The sequence below is a fragment of the Ornithorhynchus anatinus genome, chromosome 3, assembly GCF_004115215.2.
Source record: "Ornithorhynchus anatinus isolate Pmale09 chromosome 3, mOrnAna1.pri.v4, whole genome shotgun sequence".
In the NCBI taxonomy this organism is placed as follows: domain Eukaryota; kingdom Metazoa; phylum Chordata; class Mammalia; order Monotremata; family Ornithorhynchidae; genus Ornithorhynchus; species Ornithorhynchus anatinus.
The window spans coordinates 134,915,634-134,939,468 of record NC_041730.1 but is presented as its reverse complement, the minus strand read 5'-3'; the positions used below and the strand labels follow the sequence as shown (position 1 = coordinate 134,939,468).

Sequence of the window (23,835 nt, the reverse complement as noted above, 5' to 3'; positions counted from 1 at the left end):
ATTTTTCCAGCTAGGAGAGATGTTTAATGCAGTCAGAATTTTACTCTTTGAAGAGAGGTTCAGCCATTAATTATTCTTTACAGTGAATGAAATTTCGGATGAGGGAAGTTTCAGTTAGCTTTCTGGGAAAAAATCCAATTCACATTGACTTTTTTTATTTTTTTGCATGCCCACAGGATTAGTTGTGTTTGTGTGTGTGTATGCGCATCTAGGTTTAGAATCTATAGAAAGGGAGAGATGTGGTTTAACTCACTCTCCCTAACTCAGAGTATATATAGATTTTACAGACCCATAATTTCAGAGCTGAGTTAACAAATGCATGATTTCCACCCATGGTGGCATTGATGTAATTTGGGTTTGGAAATGCACAAGCATGTTATTTGGGGTAGGTAGCTTCAGAATGGCTTGGTTGGAGAAAACTTTTCAAACACTCCCAATTTTCATTGGCCTAGCTCAGTTTTCCAATGGGCTACCTCCCTCACCCCTCCCCGGGGGGGGGGGGGGGGGGTGTGAGGAGAAAAGAGTGGGTGAACATTAAGGAAGCAAGGCCTTTAGAGAGGCGGTAAATGGCTGGAGATTTAGGGATCGGGGGCAATATTCAAGGAGTTTTTGTTCTGTTATCCTCTCCCAAGGGCTTAATACAGTGCTCTGCACATAGTAAGCACTCAGTAAATACGATTCAGTGAATAATGAACTAGGCCACGTCACATTTCCTCCATAGACTTCAAGGGGCACTCTGGGTAGTAAAGAACTATTTTGGGAAGGATTTAAGATTCTAGAATGCACAGTTAAAAAACGATTAATTAAAGGCTCTTGCCATTTACTCTGACTTTGTTTTATAAAAAGGTGCCTTGATTTAGGAGTTTTATAATGGGCACTTATATTGGGGAACCACGATATTGAGGAGGATGAGGCCATCTGGGGTTTCGTTCAAGGCTGGTCGAAGAACCCCTGAGACTATAGCCAACTTGAGGATGGTGAGTATTTTGGGGGTACTCCCCCAGTGAGAAGCGCAGTGCTTCACACTCAGTAAATACCACATATGGATGGATTAACTTGGAGTTGGTGGGGATCAGTTCCCCCACCCCCGAGAATCTTGTGGACAACAATAATGGCTTGGCTTCTTTTTCGGGCGAAAAGCAGGGACTGAGGGGAAAGAGCATGGGAATGCGACTCAAGGGATTCCCCTCTAGACTGTGAGCTCATTGTGGGCAGGCAATATCACTCTTTATTGTTGTTTGGCACTTTCGCAAGCACTCAGTACAGTGCTCTGCACACAGTAAGGGCTTAATAAATACGAATGAATGAATGACTCCACATTCGAGGTCCAGCCATTGAACCGTGTGATGTGACCTTAGGTGATTCACGTTAATACTTCACTTTAATTGTGAGCAGGGAATATGTCTATTGTTATATGCATTCATTCATTCAGTCATGTTTATTGAGCACTTACTGTGAGCAAAGCACTGTTCTAAATGCTTGGGAGAGTAAAATGCAGCGCTAAACAGACACATTCCCTGCCCACAACGAGCTCACAGTCCAGAGGAAGAGACAGTAGAAATAAATAAATGACTGATATAGACATAAGTGCTCTGCCCGGGGGATGAATAAAGGTAGCAAGTCAGGGCAGTGCAGAAGGGATTGGGAGAAGAGGAAAGGGGGCCTTGGGAGGGAAGGCCTCTTGGAGCAGCTGTGCCTTCAAGAGGGCTTTGAAGGGAGGAGGAGGAATTATCTATGGGATGAGGAGAGAGCGCGTTCCAGGCCAGAGGCAGGACATGGCCAAGAGGTCAGCAGCAAGAGAGATGAGATCGAGATATACTGAAAAGATTAGCATTAGAGGAGTAAAGTGTGTGGGCTGGGATGTAGTAAGAGAGTAGTGAGGAGAGGTAGGAGGGGGCGAGGTGATTGAGTCCTTTAAAGTCAATGGTTAGGAGTTTCTATTTGATGTAGAGAAGGATGGATGGGCAACCCCTGGAGTTTCTTGAGGAGTGGGAAAAAATAGTCTGAAAGTTTTCTGTAGAAAAACGATCCAGTTAGTAGAGTGAAATATGGATTGGAGTGGGGAGAGACAGGAGGCCGAGAGGTCAGCAAGGAGGCTGGCACAGTAATCAAGGTAGGAGAAAATAAGTGATCATATTAATATGGTAACAGTTTGGGGGAGAGGGAAGGGCAGATTCTGGCGATGTTGTGAAGGTGGAATTGACAGGATTTAGTGATGGATTAAATAAATGGATTGAAAGAGAGGAGTCAGTGATAATGCAAAGGTTATGGATTTGTGAGACAGGAAGGATGATGGTGCTATCTACAGTGATGCAAAGTGAAGGGGAGGACAGGGAGTGGGTGGAAAGATAAGGAGCTCTGTTTTGGACATGTTAAGTTTGAGGTGACAGGAGGACATCCATTAGCGCTGTCTTGAAGGCCAGAATAGGAAATGCGAAACTGCAGAGGAAGAGAGATCAGGGCTGGACATGTAGATTTGGGGGATAATCCTCATAGAGGTGATAGTTGAAGCCATGGGACTGAGTGAGTTCTCCAAGGAAGTGAATCTAGATGGAGAATAGAAGGGGATCCAGAGTGAACCTTGAGGGACCCCCACAATTAGGAAATGGGAGGCATAGGAGGAGCCCGTGAAGGAGACTGAGAATGGGAGGCCAGAGAGGTAAGAAGAGAACCAAGAGAGGACAATGTCAGTGAAGCCAAGTTTGGATAACATATCTAGGAGAAGGGGATGGTCTAGAGTGTTGAAGGCAGCTGAGTGGTCCTTGAGGATTAAGATTATATTGTACTCTCCCAAACTCTTAGTACAATGTTTAGCACACAGTAAGCACTCAATAAATATGACTGACTGAATGAATGAATTCTACTACAGCTACTAATAGTATTTCATTCAATTCATTCAATCATATTTATTGAGCATTTACTATGTGCAGAGCACTGTACTAAGTACTTGGAAAGTACAATTCAGCAATAGAGATATTCCCTGCCCACAGCAGGCTTACAGTCTATGTTAAGCACCGGCTATGTGCCGAGCATTGTACTAAGCTATGGGATAGATACCTATCAGCTCCCACGTGGGGCTCACAGTCTAAATATGAAGGAGGACCCCTATTTTGGCAGATGAGGGAACTGAGGCTCAGAGAAGTGAAGTGATTTGCCCAAGGTCACACAGCAAGTAAGCGGCAGAGCCGGGATTAGAACCCAGGTCCTCTGACTCCTAGGTTCGTGATCTTTCCACTAGGCCATGCTACTTAACCTCTCGGAACCTCTTCATCCATAAAGTGGGGAGAAAAGATAGAGGGTGAGCCCCTTGTGGGACTGGAGGTATTGTGTCTGATCTCCTAAGCTTGTACATGGCTCAGCATGTACCACACAGTAAGCACCTATTAGCATAGGTCACCAGTGGTCCAGTGGGAAGGAAGGCACCTCAAAGCTCATTAGGTACCCACATTTGTGTGAAAACTGAAGAAAGAAGGCATAAGGGACTGACTTTATGGGCTTTGGAAGAATTCAGCTGCCCAGTTCCCTTTAAGTTCAGGTTGATTTTGTTTAGGGGCAGACCAGCATGGCTTAGTTTAATGGCTGGGTTGCATTCATCCTAGAGATCAATCAATCAATCAATCAATCATATTTATTGAGCACTTACTGTGTGTAGACCAGTCAATCAATCATATTTGTTTAGTGCTTACTATAGTGCAGAGCACTGTACTCTGTGCTTGGGAGAGTACAGTACAACAGAAGTAGCAGACACATTCCCTGCCTATTACGAACTTACAGTCTAGAGAGGGAGACAGACATTATTATGAATGTCATTTATAATATATAATTTAAAGATATTCATTCTTTCATTCAATCATTTATTGAGCGCTTACTGTATCCAAAGCACTGCACTGAGTGCTTGGGAGAGTACAACATAACAACCAACAAGACACATTCCCTGTCCTCAGTGAGCTCAAAGCTTAGAGGGGGAGATAGACATCAGTATACGTAACAAAATAAATAAATAAATAGATGTTTACGTAAGTGCTGTGGGCATGGGAGGGAGGGTGAATGAAGGGAGCAAGTTAGGGCGATGCAGAATAAAAATAATAATAATTATGGTATTTGTTAAGCACTTACTATGTGCCAAACATTCATTTATTCAGTTGTATTTATTGAGCACTTCCTGTGTGCAGAGCACTGTATTAAGCACTTGGAAAGTACAGGTCAGCAACAAATAGAGACAATCCCTACCCAGCAACGAGCACTGGGGTAGAAACAGTGTAATCAGGTTGTCCCATGTGGAGCTCACACTTTTTATCCCCATTTTACAGACTAGGTAATTGAGTCACAGAGAAGTTAAGTGACTTGCCCAAGGTCACCTAGCAGATAAATGGCAGACCCGGGATTAGAACCCATGTCCTCTCACTCTCAAGCCTGTGCTGGGAGAAGAGGAGAGGAGGGATATGTACGTAAGTGCTGTGGGGTTGGGGGTGGGGAGAATATCAAGCACCCAGAGGTCACATATTGAAGTGCACAGATGACAAAGAAGGGAGAATGAGCCCGGGAAAAAAGGGCTTCAACCAGGAACTTCCTAGAGCGGGGTGACCAAAGTAGTGCTAGACCACTTGGGAGAGAACAATAAACAGAAACATCCCCTGCCCACAGTGAGCTTACAGTCTAGAGGGGGAGACAGATGTTAATATAAATAAATTAATAAATTCTGGATATGTATATAAGGCTTTGAAGGTGGGGAATTGTGACCTACAGTTCTGGCCTCTTGCTGGGGTCTTTAGAGAAGCTGCATGGCCTAGCAGTTAGAACCTGGCCCTGGTGGTCAGAAAGACCTGGGTTCTAATCCCAGTTCTGCCACTTGTCTGCTCTGTGACCTTGCGAAAGTCACTTCACTGGACCTCAGTGTCCTCGTCTGTCAAATTGGGATTGGGACTGAACCCGTCTTCTAGACTGTGAGCCCGTTGTTGGGTAGGGATTGTCCCTATTGTTGCCTGAATTGTACATTTCAGGTGCTTAATACAGTGCTCTGCACACTGTAAGTGCTCAATAAATAATAATAATAATGCTGGTATTTGTTAAGCGCTTACTATGTGCAGAGCACTGTTCTAAGCGCTGGGGTAGACACACAGGGGAATCAGGTTGTCCCACGTGGGGCACACAGTCTTAATCCCCATTTTACAGATGAGGGAACTGAGGCCCAGAGAAGTGAAGTGACTTGCCCACAGTCACACAGCTGACAAGTGGCAAAGCCGGGATTTGAACTCATGACCTCTGACTCCAAAGCCCGGGCTCTTTCCACTGAGCCACGCTTCTTCTCTTAAATACGATTGAATGAATGAATGGCTGTGTACCCTATGTGGGACAGGGACTCTGTCCAACCCAAATTGCTTGTATCCATCCCAGCATTTAGTACAGTGCCTGGCACCTAGTAAGCGCTTAAAAAATACCACAATCATTATTATTATTATTGAGAAATGAAACCTGAGCTGTAAAATTCAAGCATTTTACTTTTAATAGCCTACTATTTGAGTATTTTTTTTTAAGATCAGAATGAATCCTCTCATTTTATAGAGAGCGAGGTGGAACCTTTTTGGAAATAAATATTTTTCTTTTGTCACTGCATTTTTAACTTGTTTTCCTTTGGGACTATTTAAAGTTTTGGATATTCTTGGGTGCCATGGAGATGTAATGCAAAAATGTTCTCTAAACAAATATGTAATTTTGGTTGATCAACATTGTATATTTTTTAGAAAACAGCGGGTCCCCTTATGGTCTTTTTTAACCTTACTAGCTTTGAAACTTTCAGTATTCAGAATTTCTGGTTTAGGAAGAGCAAGTTTATTCCACTCTAGTGTAAAATTCTAAAAGAAGGCAACTAGGGACAGTCTACTGAAAAGATTCAAATTCTTCTGGGATTTTTCTGTTTAATGGTCCCAACCAGGCCTGCTTCCACTGATCTGTTCCACATTTCTTACTGACAAGGGACAATTTGCTGGATTGAAATAATTTCTGAGGTTTGCTTGGGGCTCCTTGATCTATTTTAGAACTAATAACAGTGGTATTTGTTAAAAGCTTACTGTGTGTCAGGCACTGTACTAGGCTCTGGGGTGGATATAAGGCATATCGGGTCAGACACAATCCCTGTCTCACATGGGGCTCAATCCCCATTTTATAGATGAGGAAACTGAGGCACAGAGAAGTGAAGTGACTTGCCCAAGGCCACGCAGAAGACAAGTGATGTAGCCAGGATTAGAACCCATGACCCCTGTGCTCTATCCACTGTGCCTTGCTTGCTTCTCTAGCAGCTGTAAACAGTATTTATTGAATGCCTTCTGGCATACTAAGGGCTTTGAAAGAAAGGTAGGAGCCCAAAACTCATTCCCTTCCCACAAGAAGTCTGCCAATCATATTTATTGAGCACTTACTCTGTGCAGAGCACTGCACTAAGAGCTAGGAGAGTACAATATAGCCATAGACACATTCCCTGCACATTCCCTAAGGGCTTATATCCTCAGCACCTCGAGGAGACAGAAGGTCATGGGTTCTAAACCCGGTTCCGCCACTTGTCTGCTTTGGGACCTTGGAGAAGTCATTTCACTTCTCTGGGCCTCAGTTACCTCATCTGTAAAATGAGAATCGAGACTGTGAGCCCAACATGGGACAGGGACTGCATCCAACCTGATTTGCTTGTATCCACCCCAGTGCTTAGTACAGTGCCTGGCACATAGGAAGTGCATAACAAATGCCACCGTTATTATTATAGACATAAAAAATATTTGCAAGTAGAATAATCAGAGTGAACAATTAAATGTGCAGTGGAAGGGATTTCTGGGTACAGTTGATGAGATGGGGTGTAGATAACTGCCGAATCACCAGCACTGCTGAATAACTAACTGAATCACAATCTCCTTGATTGTCAAAGAGATAGCACAGCATCAAGAAATAAATCAGTGGTATTGAGTGCTTACCATCTGCAGAGCACTGTACTAAGCGCTTGGGAGGGTACAATGCAACAGAATTGGTAGACACATTCCCTACTTACAACTTCAAGTCAAGAAGCTGCTAATGGGGCCATTTAGGATGTGCAAGTGCCCAAATTGCCTCATTCATAGTACTGTTTTATCCTCATCAATGGTGTTTATTGAATACTTACTTTGTGCAGAACACTGTACTAAGCATTTGGGAGAGTACAGTAGAACAGAGTTGGTAGACACAGTCCCTGCCCACAACAAGCTTATAGTCTAGAGGAAAAGATTAAAAGTCATTTTTAAAGAAAAGGCTAAATACAGCTGGGCCCAGAGTTCCTTTGAGCTGCTAAAAGCCGGGAACTTGGACAGAATTGGAAATTGAATAACTAGCTGGCCTCTTTTCTCTCCAGCTCCTGAGCATTATTGAAAGTCGTGCCTTGGAGTCAATTGATCAGTCAGTTATATTTATTGAGCGCTTACTGTGTGCAGAGCACTGTACTAAGGGTTGGGAAGAGTACAGTAGTACAGAGTTGGTAGACTCATTCCCTACCCTCAATGAGCTCTCGATCTGGGGGTGTGGAGTGTAACTATTACTCTTTATAGTTTAGAGTGAAAAACTGTGCTCTTTCTGGTTATCTTCAAACGAAAGAAGACATTAGTCCTGTTGTGAACAGGAAACATGTCGGCCAATTCTGTTGTATTGTTCTCTCCAAAGGGCGTAATACAGTACTCTGCACACAATAAACATTCAATAAATGTGATTGATTGACTAGGCCAAAAGTTAACTACGTGGAAACCTTAACTTTTATTCTGACTAGTTAAGCTTAACTAGGTATTCCGACTTTACAGGGAGGTTTCTGCTGGATTGAGTGGGAAGTCAGCTCTGCTAGACTGTAAACTCATTGTGGGTAGGGAATTCATCTATTCATATTTATTGAGTGCTGTGTGCAAAATACTGTACTAAACACTTAAAAAGTACATTTTGGCAACAAATATAGACAATCCCTATCTGGATTGTTTGTTGTTCTTTTGTACTCTCCCAAGCGCTTAGAACAGTGCTATAAGAATAGTAAGTGCCCAATAAATACAATTGAATGAATGAATGAAGACGTACCATCCCTATTGTCTCGTATTCCCCCAAACACTTAGTCCAGTGGTTCTCATACAGTAAGCGCTCAGTAAATACCATCAATGGGAGGATTGATGCTAGTTCCAGTTCTGGCCAAAGAATGTAGTCTTGGAGTCCTGCATGGGACAGAGATTATGTCTGATCCAATTATCTTGTATTTATTTAGGGAAAACAGTATGACATAGTGGTTAGAGCACTGGCCTTGGAGTCAGATGGTCATTAGTTCTAAACCTGGCTCTGCCACTTGTCTGCTGTGTGGCCTTAGGCAAGTCGCTTCTCTTCTCTGCGCCTCATTTACCTCATCTGTAAACTGGGGACTAAAGTTGTCAGCCCCATGTGAAACAGGGACTGTGTCCAACCTGATATGCTTGTACTCACCCCAGCATTTAATACCATGCACATAGTAAGTGCTTAACCAATGCCATAATAATAATTATTATCTATATAGAGTCATCCTGAACATTTCACTCAGTTCTGTTTGAACCCTACTGTGTGCAGAGGACTGTACTAAAGGCTTAGAACAGTACAATATGACAATAAACAGACACATTCAATGTAAGGCCACAGGCCAATCACCATGAATGGGAGAGAGAGACCAGAGAAGCAGTCTTCCCTCAAAGAGGGCTGGAGTTGGAGCCAGGGGATGGGTCAGGGGATGGCCTGGGGTAAATCTTCAAGGATGACAGAGAACAGCAGCTTGGAACAGTACTGTTGGATAACATGGTGCCTTTTAAGCCCTCTCTCCCCCCAGATTGTAAGCTCATTGTGGGCAGGGGATATGTCTGTTTATTGTTCTTTTGTGCTCTCCCAAGTGCTTAGTACAGTGCTCTGCACTCATGAGCTCAATAAATAAGTGCGACTGAATGAGTGACTCATTAGGCTGTCACCCTTAATTGTCTTATCTTCAGAGAGATCTAATTGTTTTTAATGGTATTCGATCAATGCTGTCATCAGTTGTATTTATTGAGTTCTTTTTGTGGGCAGGGCACTGTACTAAGCTCTTGGGAGACGACAGTACAACAGAGTTGGTAGACATGTTCCCTGCCCACAGTGAGTTTACCGTTTAGAGGAGGAGTGCGTACAGTCTAGAGCCTACTATAAGCCAGACACTTTACTATGGGAGGTAGATGGGATTGAGGTACGGTGAGAAGGTTAGCACTAGAGGAACGACATGTGTGGGCTGGGTTGCAGTAGAAGTTATATTTCAAAGTTTAAGTGTAACGATTTCTAGGCCATCTTGTAGGAGCTGCAAGGTGTTGGCAATGCAGAAATGAGTGAAGGACAAACAAATAGATGTGTGTTTATGTGTAGATCTCTGTATGTTTGTGTTTGTGTGTATGTGTTTGTGGCTGGGCCCTCCCCAGACTATGCTCTGTTTCTCCTCTTTGCCCTCCCCTCTAAAATGACTGTGAACTTAAACACTTTCCTACTCACCTTAGACCCACAACACTTAGGGAAATATCTTAGACTTTATTTCCCTAATGTATTTTAATGTCCATCTCCCCCTGTAACTTGTAAACTCTTTGTGGGTAGGGATCATGTCTGTTGTATCTTCATCAGTGGTATTGAGCATTTACTGTGTGCAGGGCACTGTACTAAGCACTTGAGAGAGTACAGTATAACAATCAATCAGACACTTTCTCGGCCCACAGTGAGCTTACTTTCTAGAAGGGGATAGACATTAATATGAAAGAATAAAATGACAGATATGTACACAAGTGTTCTGGGGCTTGGAGGGGGAGATGAATAAATGAATGAGCAAGTCAGGGTGACACAGAAGGGAGTGGGAGAAGAAGAAAAGAGGGCTTAGTAAGAAGTTCTGTTTTGGATATTTAAGTTTGAGGTGATGTGAGGACATCCAAATAGAGATGTCTTGAAGGCAGGAGGAAACGCAAGACTGCAGAGAGGGAGAGAGATCAGGGCTGGAGATGGAGATGGGGGAATCACCACAAAGAAGTGGGAGTTGAAGCCATGGGAGTGAATGAGTTCTCCAAGGGATGGGTGCAGATGGAGAATAGAAAGGGGCCCAGAACTGGACCTTGAGGCACCCACACAGTTAGTGGGTGGGAACCCGCTAAAGAGATTTAGAATGAGCGGCTAGAGAGATAGGGGGAGAACCAGGAGAGGACAGTGTCAGTGAAGCCGAGGTTGCATAATGACAGAGGTTACATGAAGTCACTTCAGAGATTTAGGAAGGAAAATAATTGTGGGGAGGACAGGACGGGAAATCAATATTATCAGGAACCCAGGGGCTATGGTATCAGGACTTACATCAAAGAACATCTTGCAACTGGCAGGGGAGTGAGAGGAGATGGGATAGTTAAATTCCCCTTCAAGGGGAGAAAAGGAGGGACAGAAGAAGGGAGCGAAAAGGGGTTGGGAGGGAGAGACTTCTATAAACATTTAGTTGGAATTTTTGCTTCCAGCTCTATAAAGGGTAAAGTAGAAACATTCTACGTACGCAGTTTGAAGTCACAATCCCCTATGCAAAAGGCTTTCCTTTGGCCTGTTTACTTAAGGTTCAAAATGTAGATGATGCATGAGTTCTTGGAAAAACCCAGCTATCGGTATGACAATAATATATGGAAGCCTAGTGCCAACTTTCCATTTTAAGTGCGGGAGTGGAAAGAGGGCGGGGCTTTAGTGGCCCGGGAGGAGGCGGCCATGGAAGAGCAACGGGCCACCAAGTTGCCATCTTGGGTCCCCTCAGGCCGGGATGGAAACCCTCGGGACTCACCCGAGATTGGGACTGAGCAAGGCTAGAGGTTCAGCTCCCCTTGGGGTACCCCCCCCCCCCCCCGTTAACCTCCCCATCCCTCTTGAGGACTTGACGGTGATGTGTGTGAGGACTCTGGCTAATGAATCAGGCCTGCTCGGCATCATCCATAGTGTAGCGCCATGTGGTTGCCGGTGGGGTGTTCAGAGCCAAATATCTGAGTGGCTTCATGGCAGTTGATACTTGTGAAATTTCCAGGGTGTAGTACAGAACTGTCGGAAGTTTTAGCACTTTTCTCTTCCTCAGATAATTTCCTCCCATCCTCTCCCTCTCCAGCTCCTTCTCCCTCTCCCCGCCTCCCCCCGCCTCATTCCCCCTTTGTACATATGTGTATATTCATCCATGAATATGATAGAAATAGACGTATTTGCGTATATTCATCTATGGCTGTGCGTTCTATGTAGCCCAGGTAGTACAGGGACTGTGTCCAATCCAATTTGCTTGTATCCACCCCAGCACTTAGTACAGTATCTGGCACATAGTAAGCACTTAACAACTGTCATTATAATTATTATTCATGTATATGATATATATATATATATGCATATATATCTATAAATTTGTATATATCCATCTATGTCCGTGTGATATATATGTTTATATGCATCTATGCGTATGTGGTAGAAATATATCCATACATATATAACCTCCTGAAGAAACCATAATAATGTTCATATTCGGTTTAAATCCAGGTGACGCCTTTCCTTGCCTATTTCAGAGAAACAGTACGGTCTAAGTGGCAAGAGCATGGGCCTGGGAGTTGGAGGATGTGGCTCCTAATCCCATCTCCACCACTTATCTGCTGTATGACCTTGGGCATGTCACTTCACTTCCCTGGGTCTCAGTCACCTCATCTGTAAAATGGGGATTAAGACTGTGAGCCTCATGAGGGACATGGACTGTGTCCAACCCGATTAGCTTTTATAAACCTCAGGGTTTAGTACAATGCCTGTCACAGAGCAAGCGCTTGGAAAATACCATAAAAAAGTTACTAATATCAGTTCTCAGACCAGAACTGTTTTACAAAGTCTCTTACTGCAATCTAACTGTCTTTCATTTTTATTTTTCAGCCAGAAAATTTACAGAAGAACTGGCTTCGCGAGTTTTACCAGGTAAGAAATTATTTTTAACTTTTCCTTCTCCCACCTCGCTCTGCTCCAGCATATCCTTCTAGCTTCTGGTTGTAGTAATGCAGTTTCTGCCACAGGACAAGAGAGAAGGGACTCGGAGATGACCAGTCTTACCCAAGGTCATAGACAGGGGACCGTGACCAAACTGATTACTTTGTATCTGCTCCAGTGCTTAGTACAGTGCGTGGCACATATTAAGCGCTTAACAAATTCTCTTTAAAAAAAGTCATCATCTCAGTCAGTCTGAGCTCTCATAGGTACAATGTATTCTGTGAAGCACTTGGGAAAGTACAGTATAGAACGATGGTATTGTAGACCATGAGAAGCAGTGTGGGGTAGTGGAAAGAACACGGGCCTGGGAGTCAGAGGAACTGGGTTCTAATTCTGACTCTGCCAGTTGCCTGCTTTGAGACCTTGTGCATGTCAGTTAACTTATTTGTGCCTCCATTACCTCATTTGTCAGACTCATGTGGGACATAAACTGTGTCCAACCTGATTATCTTGTTTCTACCCCAGTGTATAGTACAGTGCCTGACACATAGTAAGCACCTAATAAATACCATTAAAAAAGAAGAGTAGAAATGCTCAGTGCCCTCAAAGAGCTTATAAAGCAGCATGGCTCGGTGGAAAGAGCCCGGGCTTGGGAGTCGGAAGTCATGGATTTGAATGCCGGCTCTGCCACTTGTCAGCTGTGTGACTGTGGGCAAGTCACTTTATTTCTCTTTGCCTCAGTTACCTCATCAGTAAAATAGGGATTAAGACTGAGCCTCAAGTGGGACAACCTGATTACCCTGTATATACCCCAGTGCTTAGAACAGTGCTCTGCACATAGTAAGCACTTAACAAATACCAACATTATTATTATTCTTATTATTCTTATCTACTGGGAGAGTCAGGTCCTTTCTAGGGACTTGGGATTTGCAGTGGCACTTGGTAAGTGCTTAACAAATACCATCATTATTATTATTAAGAAAAAGCTCAGAGGAGGAGTGTGGTCTAGTGGAAAGAGAACAAGCCTGGGAGTCAAAGGATCTGCATTCCAATTCTAGTTGTACCACTTGCCTGTTGTGTGATCCTGGGCAAGTCACGTGATTTCACTGTGCCTCAGATTCATCAACTGTAAAATGGGGATTCAATAACTGCTCTCCCTCCTAAGAGCCCGGGCTTGGGAGTCAGAGATCTTGGGTTTTAATCCCAGCTCTGCCACTTGTCAGATGCGTGACTTTGGGCAAGTCACTTAACTTCTCTGTGCCTCAGTTACCTCATCTGTAAAATGGAGATTAAGACTGTGAGTCCACGTGGGACAACCTGATTACCTTGTATCTACCCCCTCACCGTCCCTTGGTCTCACCTATCCCGCCGTCGACCCCTGGGCCATGTCCTCCCGCGGTCCTGGAACGCCCTCCCTCCTCACCTCTGCCAAACTGATTCTCTTCCCCTCTTCAAAACCCTACTTAAAACTCACCTCCTCCAAGAGGCCTTCCCAGACTGAGCTCCTCTACTCCCTCTGCCACCCCCCCTTTACCTCTCCGCAGCTAAACCCTCTTTTTCCCCTTTTCCCTTTGCCCCTCCATCTCTCCCTTCCCATCCCCACAGCACCGTACTCGTCCGCTCAACTGTATATATTTCCATTACCCTATTTATTTTGTTAATGAATTGTATATCGCCTCGATTCTATTTAGTTGCCATTGTTTTTACGAGATGTTCTTCCCCTCGACTCTATTTATTGCCATCGTTCTTGTCTGTCCGTCTCCCCCGATTAGACCGTAAGCCCGTCAAACAGCAGGGACTGTCTCTATCTGTTGCCGACTTGTTCATTCCAAGTGCTTAGTACAGTGCTCTGCACATAGTAAGTGCTCAATAAGTACTATTGAATAAATGAATGAATGAACATAGTAAGTGCTTAACAAATACTGTCATCATCCTACTTAGACCTTGTACTTCAGGTGGGACAGGAGACTGTGTCTGACATGATTATCTTGAGTAATAACGATAATAATAGTTATTATAATAATGAGTAGTGCAGCTTAGTACAGTGGTTGGAACATAGAAACAAATGCCACAGTGTTAGTGTTATCATTATTACAAGAAGTAACTTGGTCTAGTGGATAGAACATGGTCCTGGGAGTCAGAAGGTCCTGGGTTCTAATCTTGGCGCCATCACTTGTCTGCTATGTGACCTTGGGCAAGTCACTTCAGTTCTCTCTACCTCAGTCATCTCATCTGTAAAATGGGGATTAAGACTGAGCATTATGCAGGACGGGACTGTATCAATCCCAATTATCTTGTATCTATGCCAGCGCTTATTACAGTGCTTGGCACATAATAAGCACCTAACAAATGTCTGGTCTCATGCTGTTGAGTTGTCTCCGACCCTTTGCAACACCATGCACCCATCTCTACTAGAACTCCCCACCTCCATCTGCAGTTGTTCTGGTAGTGCTTCCACAGAGTTTTCATGGTAAAAATCCGTAAGTGGTTTACCATTGCCTCCTTCCACACAGTCAATTTGAGTCTCTGCCCTCCACTCTCTCCCATGTTGCTGCTGCCCAGCACAGGGGAGTTTTGACTTGTAGCCAATGGCCTTCCACTCACTAGCCACTGGCCAAGCTAGGAATGGAGTGGACAGGCCTCTGCTTCACTCTCCCTCCTATAGTCGAGACTGATAGAGTACTGGAAACTCTCCAAGTGCGGCCCTGAGAGGGGACTTACAAATACCACAGTCATTATTGTTGTTATTTTTATTATTATTAGATCTTATGGTTTCCAGGCCAAACCCTGAGTGGCCCAAGCCCTCCAAGGGTCACCTTTGCTGTTTTAGCCCTCCAAGACCTCAGCAGACTGGGGGCACACATTGCAGCTTTTGATGTGATCCGGGTCAGGGTGGAGTCGGGAAGAGGGAGACAGAGGGACTGCTGGCCTGTTGACCACAGTGTGGTCCAACCCGTTGGGATGTGGCCACCGTTGGAGAAAATGGGCTAGGGGGTAAAGGCCCTTGAGCATAGGACTCGGCCCTTCTTCGATGGTAACTAATTCTAATGATAAGTGTAGCATCTGCTGTGCATTTACTACATGCCAAGAACTGAGCAGTGTGTTGAGGTAGATTCAGTACAGACAGATCAAACCCAGTACCTGTCTCACACTCTAAGGGGGAGGGAGAATACATAGTCAATTTCCATTTTGCAGATGAGGAAAATGAGGCCCAGAGAAATTAGGTGGCTTGCCCAAGGTCATCCAGCAGGCAAGGGATTGAAATGAGATTAGAATACATTAGAATGCCGATTCCCAATCTTGGGCTCTTCCCACCTCATCATGCTACTTTTATTGCAATAATAATAATAATGGTGGTATTTGTTAAGCGCTTACTATATGCAAAGCACTGTTCTAAGCTCTGGAGGGGATACAAGGTCATCAGGTTGCTCCACTTGGGGCTCACAGTCTTAATCCCCATTTTACAGATGACGTTAAGTGACTTGCCCAAAGTCACAAAGCTGGCAAGAGGCAGAGCTGGGATTAGAACCCATGATCTCTGACTCCCAAGCCCGGGCTCTATCTACTGAGCCATGATGCTTCTTTACTCGCCCAAGGTCTCAGGACAGTGCTCTGCAAGGAGTAGGGACTCAAAAGATACTGTTAATTGGTTGGGCTGTATAGACATGATGCAATTCCTTAGTTATTTTGGTGCTCGTGGTGGGTTTGAATGACAAAAGTCATTCGATCAATCAGTCATATTTATTGAGCATATACTATGTGAAGAGCACTGTATTAAGTCCTTGGGAAAGTACAATATAACAGAGTTGGTAGACACTTTCCATGCCCACAACGAGCTTGCAGTCTAGAGAGGGAGACAGATATCAATAAAAATAAATACATTAAGGTTCATTCATTCATATTTATTGAGTGCTTACTGTTTGTAGAGCACCATACTAAGCACTTGGGAAAGTACAATACAGCAATAAAGAGAGACAATCCCTGCTCACAATGAGCTCACAGTGTAGAGAGGGGAGACAGACATCAATATAAGTAAACACATCAATATTAATGAATGAGATTACAGATATATATATATGTGCTGTGGGGCGGGGCGAAGAGCAAAGGGAGTGAGAGTGATGCAGAAGGGAGTGGGAAATGAGGAAAAGTGGAGCTTAGTCTGGGAAGGCCTCTTGGAGGAGGTATGCCTTCAGTAAGATTTTGAAAGCAGGGAGAGTAATTGTCTCATTATAATAATAATGATGTGGGTATTTGTTAAGCATTTACTATGTGCCCAGCACTGTTCTAAGTGTTGGGGGTAGATACAAGGAAATCTGGTTGTTGACGTGGGGCTCACAGACTTAGTCCCCATGTTACAGATGAGGGAACTGAGGCACAGAGAAGTTAAGTGACTTTCCCAAAGCCCCACAGCTGATAAGTGGCAGAGTCGGGATTAGAACCCTCCGACTTCGTTATGTCCATAAATACTATGGGGCTGAGGGTGGTGAGCAAATCCAAGTGCAAGGGTGACTCAGAAGGACGTGGGAGAAGAGGAAACGAGGACTTAGTCGGAGAAGGTCTCTGGGAGAAGATGTGGTTCGTGGCTTAGTGGAGAAGCAGTGTGGCTTAGTGGAATGAGCATGGGCTTGGGAGTCAGAGGTCATGGGCTCTAATCCCGGCGCCGCCAATTGTCAGCTGTGTGACTTTGGGCAAGTCACTTAACTTCTCTGGGCCTCAGCGACCTCTTCTGTAAAATGGGGATTAAGACTGTGAGCCCCACATGGGAAAATCTGATTACCTCATATCTACCGCAGTGCTTAGACCAGTGGTTGGCACATACTAAGCACTTAAATACCATCATTATTATTATTATTAAATAAGACGTTGAAGATGAGGAGAGTGACTGTCTCTCAGATAGAAGAGAGGAGGGTGTTCCAGGCCAGAGGCAGGAAATTGTTGAGAAGTTGGCAGTGAGAGAGACGAGATCGAGGTACAATGAGAAGGTTAGCTTTAGAGGAGCAAAGTGTGCAGCCTGGGTCATAGTAGGAAATCCAGGAGGTGAGGATAAAGTGATTGACTGCTTTAAAGTCGACGGTGAAGACTTTCTGTTTGAAGCGGGGGTGAAAAGGCAACCACTGGAGGTTCTTGAGGAGAGGGGAGATATGGCCTGAGTTTTTTTTATAGGAAAATGATCTGGGCAGCAGAGTGAAGAATAGACTGGAGTGGGGAGAGGCAGGAGTCATGGAGGTCAGCAAGGAGGCTGATACAGTCAACAAAGCAGAATAGGTTAAGTGCTTTGATTAGTGTAGTAGCAATTTCAATGAAGAGGAAATGGTGGATTTTAGCAATTTTAGCGGCAGGATTTGGTGACAGATTGAATATGGGGGTTGATTGAGAAAAATGAGTCGAGGATAACGCCTTAGGTTATATGCTTGTGAGACAGGTTGGTGGTGCTGTCTACAGTGAGAAAAGTCAGGGGAAGAACAGGGTTTGGGTGGGAAGATGAGTTCTATTTTGGACATGTTAAATTTGAGGTGATGGCAGGGCATCCAAGGAGAGATGTCTTGAAGGCAGGAGGAAATGCGAGACTGCAGAGGAAGAGAGAGAATGGGGCAAAAAGATTGTAGTTGAAGCTAAGGGAGCGAATGAGTTCTCCAAGGGAGTGTAGATGGAGAATAGAGGGGGCTCAAAACTGAACCTTGAAGGACCCCCAGAGTTAGGGGGTGGGAGGCAGAGGAGCCCACAAAAGAGACTGAGAATGAGTGGCCAGAGAGGTAGGAGGGAAACCAAGAGAGGACAGTGTCAGGGTAGCCGAAGTTGGATAATGTTTCCAGGAGATTGGGGTGGTCAGCTGTGTTGAAGGCAGCTGAGAGGTCGAGGAGGATCAGAGTGGAGTACAGGTTGTTAGATTTGGCAAGAAAGGAGATCATTGGTGACCTCTGAAAGGGCAGTTTCTGTAGAACTAAGGGGGCAAAAGCAAGATTAGAGGGGCTCAAGGAGTGGATTGGAAGAGAAGAAGTGGAGGCAGCATTGTAAACAACTCACCCAAGAAGTTTGAAGTATGGGATGATATCCAGAGGGAGCCGTGGGGTCAAGGGAGGTTATTTTTAGGACAGGGGAGACATGAGGGTGTTTGAAAGCAGTGGGGAAGAAGCGGCAGACCGAAGCCAGGCCGCCGTAGGTGACGGAGGGTTAAGGTGGAATCGGTGACTGTCACGGAGTCGTTTGCTGTGGTTGTGGCTTTGTGCGTCGCTCTCTGTCCCCTTTCGTCTTCCACCCCTCACCTCAGAGAGAGGAAGGAGCCGTGGAAATCACCCTGAAAGGGACTGATTCTCCTTCGGAATTTGGGGTGGGTCATCTGGACCCACCTCCTGGTGAGACCCCGATCTGGAGGACCCCGTGGAAAAGGGTGTGGCCGTGTGCTCAGACCATCGTCACTGTCGGTTAGGACCCCAGAACGGCATGGCCCAGTGGAAAGAGCCCGGGCCTGGGAATCTGAAGGACCTGGGTTCTAATCCCGGCCCTGCCACTTGTTTTCTGGGTGACCTTGGTTAAGTCACTTCGTATCTCTGTGCCTCAGTTACCTCATCTGTGAAATGAGTATTAAAACTGTGAGCTCCATGTGGGACATGGACTGTGTCGGTGTTATTGCCTTTCTCCCTCTACTTCCTCTACCACCCCCCCTTCACCTCTCCGGAGCTTAACCCTCTTTTCCCCCCATTTCCCTCTGCTCCTCCCCCTCTCCCTTGCCATCCCCTCAGCACTGTACTCGTCTGCTCAACTGCATATATTTTCATTACCCTAATTTTGTTAATGAAATGTGTCTATTTAGTTGCCATTGTTTTTATGAGATATTCTTCCCCTCGACTCTATTTATTGCCATTGTTCTCGTCTGTCCGTCTCCCCCGATTAGACTGTAAGCCCGTCAAACGGCACGGACTGTCTCTATCTGTTGCCGACTTGTTCATTCCAAGCGCTTAGTACAGTGCTCTGCACATAGTAAGCGCTCAATAAATACTATTGAATGAATTGCCTTGTATCTACTCCAGTGCTGAGTACACGTCTTGGCACATACTAGTCTCTTAAAGACCGTATATATATATATGTATACATAAAGACCGTATATATATATATGTATATTAAAAAAGACATTCCGAAAGTTTAGCTCTGGACTTTTTAGCCATCCCTCTTCCTGTGTTTGAATCAGGTGTGTTTTTGGTGGGGGTAGAGCACCATTTAGCCCAATGCTGAGGCAGTACAGAGGGTCACCTCTTACACAGTAGCAATGGGGAGGGTCTCCAAGTTGAACAGAAGTTGGGGGTTCTCCTCCGGTCCAGGGAGCAGGCCCGCTCGTGACTCTTTGTGAACCACTGGTGTTTCTCCAGCTGGCGATTCTTATTCATAAAAATGATAATAATAGTGGTATTTAATAATAATAATAATGGTATTTGTTTAGTGCTTACTGTATGCCAGGCACCATACTCAGTGCTAGAGTGGATACAAGCAAATTGGGTGGGACAGTCCTTGTCCCACGTGTGGCTCACAGTTTCAATCCCCATTTTACAGATGTGGTAACTGAGATGCAGAGAAGTGACTTGCCCAAGGTCACACAGCAGACAAGTGGCAGAGCTGGGATTAGAACCCATGACCTTCTGACTCCCAGGCCCGTGCTCTCTCCACTGCACCATGCTGCTTCTGTTGTTAATAATAATAATAATAATGTTGGTATTTGTTAAGCGCTTACTATGTGCCGAGCACTGTTCTAAACGCTGGGGTAGACAGAGGGGAATCAGGTTGTCCCACGTGGGGCTCACAGTCTTAATCCCCATTTTACAGATGAGGGAACTGAGGCACAGAGAAGTTAAGTGACTTGCCCACAGTCACACAGCCAACAAGTGGCAGAGCTGGGATTCGAACTCATGAGCCCTGACTCCAAAGCCCGTGCTCTTTCCACTGAGCCACGCTGCTTCTCAAGTTGTTAAGTGGTTACTATGTGTCCAGGGCTGTTCTAAGCGCTGGGGTAAATACAAGGTTGGACAGTCCCTCTCTCTCAAGGGACTCATTTGACAGCTTTTAAAGCATTGTGGCCTAGTGGCTAGAGAGTGGCTAGAAGTCAGAACGACCTGAGTTCTCTTCCCAGCTCCACCACTTGCCTTCTGTGTGACCTTGGCCAAGTCACTTCACTTCCAGCACTTAGAAAAGTACTTGGCGCATAGTAAGCCCTTAACAAAGGCCGTTAAAAGCAACAAAAAAAACCTTCTCTGGGATTCAGTTACCTCCTCTGTAAAATGGGGAAGAAAACTGTGAGCCCCATGTGTCTAACCTATCTTGTATCTCCACAGTACTTAGTACAGTGCCTGGCAAAAAGGCAGTCCTTAATGCCACAGTTATTGTTATTGTGGAAGCAGCGTGGCTCAATGGAAAGAGCCTGGGCTTCAGAGTCAGAGGTCATGGGCTCGACTCCCGGCTCTGCCACTTCTCAGCTCTGTGACTGTGGGCAAGTCACTTCACTTCTCTGTGCCTCAGTTACCTCATCTGTAAAATGGGGATAAACTGTGAGCCTCACGTGGGACAACCTGATTACCCTGTATCTACCTCAGTGCTTAGAACAGTGCTCTGCACATAGTAAGCGCTTAACAAATACCAACATTTTCATTATTATTGTTAACTGACTGTTGAAGCCTGGTAGCCCCAGGACACTCCGGGTTAGCCCACCCATCCCCGCTGGAGTCACGGCCCGTTTCCTCAGCTCAGGGAGGGGATGCTGGAGGAGGTCTGGTCATCGCTGTTTGCAGTAGCGGGCTCACTCTTAGAAGAGGTTTTGGGGGATAGTGGGAAGTCAATGTTTGCTTCAGGAGGCTCATAGTCCGTGCTCACCGTTAGAGGTGGTTTTGTGTGGGGGCAGTGGGAAGATGATGTTTGCAGCACGAGGCTCACTCTCTGTGCTCGCTCTTAGATGAGGTTTTGGGGGACAGTGGGAAGACAGTGTTTGCGGCACGAGGCTCACTCTCCGTGCTCGCTCTTAGATGAGGTTTTGGGGGGGAAACAGAACGTGTTGTTTGTAGCCTTCAAATTTGAAGGAGCAGAAGGGGTCCGGTCTCGCTGAGAAAGCACCCCATTGGAGTTGGGTTTCTCTCCTTCCTGAAGCATACTGGAGGGTAGGCAAGAAGCGGCTCGTGCTATTCCATTCACTGCTGTATTAGATGGTCTAGAAATCAAGCAGTGGCATTTATTGAACACCTACTGTGTGCAGAAGTATGACATAGTGGATAGAGCATAGGCCTGGAAGTCAGAAGGTCATGGGTTCTAATCACAGCTCTGCCACTTGTCTGTTATGTGACCGTGGGCAAGTCACTTTAATGTTAGTATTTATTAAGTGCTTACTATGTGCAGAGCACTGTTCTAAGTGCTGGGGTAGACACAGGGGAATCAGGTTGTACCACATGGGGCTCACAGTCTTAATCCCCATTTACAGTTGAGGTAACAGAGGCACAGAGAAGTGAAGTGACTTGCCCACGGTCACACAGCTGACAAGTAATAATAATAATAATAATGTTGGTACTTGTTAAGCGCTTACTATGTGCAGAGCACTGTTCTAAGCGCTGGGGTAAACACAGGGGAATCAGGTCGTCCCACGTGGGGCTCACAGTCTTAATCCCCATTTTACAGATGAGGGAACTGAGGCACAGAGAAGTTAAGTGACTTGCCCACAGTCACACAGCTGACAAGTGGTAGAGCCAGGATTCGAACCCATGACCTCTGACTCCAAAGCCCGTGCCACATTGCACTTTACTTCTCTGTGTCTCAGTTACCTCATCTGTTAAATGGGGATTGAGACTGTGAGCCCCACATGGGACAGGAACTGTGTCCAACTCAGTTTGCTCATATCCATCCCAGCGCTTACTGCAGTGCCTGGCACATAGTGCTAAACAAATACCATAATTATCATGATTATACTAAGTACTTAGGAGAGGACAAGTTCTTCCGTCTAGATTATAAGCTCACTGTGGGGAGGAAACCTGTTTTACAACCCTTTTGCATTATACTCTTCCAAGCGCTCAGCACAGTGCTCTGCACACAGTAAACACTCAATAAATCAACACTCACGAGAAGCAACATGGCCTAGTGGCAAGAGCATAGGCTTGAGAGTCAGAGGTCATGGGGGTGTAATCCTGCCTCCCCCACTTGTCTGCTTTGTGATCTTGGGTAAGTCACTTAACTTCTTTGTGACTCAAATTACCACATCTGTAAAATGAGGATTGAGACTGAGCCCCACGTGGGACAACCTGATCACCTTGTATCCTCCCCAGTGCATAGAACAGTGCTTTGCATATATTAAGTGCTTAATAAATGCCATTATTATTATTATTGTAATTATTATTATTAAATCCTGCTAATCAGTTGATTACAGTAGAGTTAAAAGACAGAGTCACTACCCCACAGGATCTTACAATCTAGCAGGTAACATGGCCACTAAAAAACATTGCAGATAGGTAGGTGTCATAGTATATAACTTAAATAAATGCTAAGTAGGTGAGGGAAAACAGTGTGCTCTAGTGAAACGAGTATAGGGCTGGGAGTCAGGGTCTATTCCCAACCTGCTGTGTGTCTTTGGGTAAGTCACTGACCCTCTCTGTGTGACAGAGTCTTCATCGATGAGTCAATAAATCAGTGGTGTTTATTGGGCACACTGTATACAGAGTGCTGTATAAGCGCTTGAGAAAGTACAATACAACAGATTTGGTAGACACATTCCTTTCCCACAGTAAGCTATGTAAAATGGGGGTAATAATCGCAATAAGGATTATTCGATGCAAAAATGAGATCATAGATGGCTCTTTTCATTCATTCATTCATTCAGTAGTATTTATTGAGCACTTACTATGTGCAGAGCACTGTACTAAGCACTTGGAGTGTACAATTCAGCAGCAGATAGACACAATCCCTGCCCAATGACAGGCTCACAGTCTAAACTGGGGAGACAGACAACAAAGCAAAACAGAAAAAAACAAAAACAAGACATCATCATCAAGATAAATATAATCAAGAGGATGTACACCTCATTAATAAAATAAATAGGGTAATAAATAATATATACAAATGAGCATAGTGCTGAGGGGAGGGGAAGGGGGAGGAGCAGAGTTTGGCGGGGGGGAAGGGAGGGGGAGCAGAGGGAAAGGGAGGGTTCAATCTGTGGCTCTCTGCAGAAAATGAAATGGTTGGCACCAAAACCAGATATTATCATCTGTCCATGTTGACCTGGTTTCCATAAGCCTGCCAGTTAAACAGTAGTATCATTATTAGAGAAGCAGCGTGGCTTAGTGGAAAGAGTACGGGCGTGGGAGTCATAGGTCTTGGGTTCTAATCCTGACTTTGCCACTTGTCAGCTGTTTGACTTTGGGTAAGTTACTTCACTTCTCTGGGCCGTAGTTACCTCATCTGTAAAATGGGGATTAAGATTGTAAGCCCCACATGGGACAACCTAATTACCTTGTATCTACCCCAGCACTTAAAACAGAGTTTGGCTCATAGTAAGTGCTTAACAAAACCCATCATCATTACTGTTATTATCAATGGAATTCATTTTGTGCTTACTGTGTGCAGAGCACTTTACTAAGCACTTGGGAGAGTACAGTGCAAGAGATTGGGTAGATACTTTCCCAGCCCACAAATGAATTTGCAGGCTAGAGGGGGAGACAGACATCGATATAATGATATAAACAAAGTTTCTAATAGATATGTAACAGTAATGCTGTGGAGTTGAAGGTGGGGTGAACGGCAAGTGTGGAAAAGGTTTTGATCCAAGTGCAGAGATGCCACAGAAGGAAGAGGGAGCTGGGGGAAAGAGGGCTTAATTTGGAAAAGGTCTGA

At 44.9% G+C, this 23,835-nt stretch overlaps 1 protein-coding gene across 1 annotated transcript in view; it reads left to right on the top strand.

Annotated features, from left to right (window-relative positions):
• Positions 1-23,835, top strand: part of INPP5A (inositol polyphosphate-5-phosphatase A) — a 524,295-nt gene that overhangs the window by 114,566 nt on the left and 385,894 nt on the right. The window contains exon 2 of the mRNA XM_029060884.2: positions 11,935-11,976. Within this exon, the coding sequence (XP_028916717.1) occupies positions 11,935-11,976 (42 nt within the window). The remainder of the gene's footprint in view (positions 1-11,934; positions 11,977-23,835) is intronic.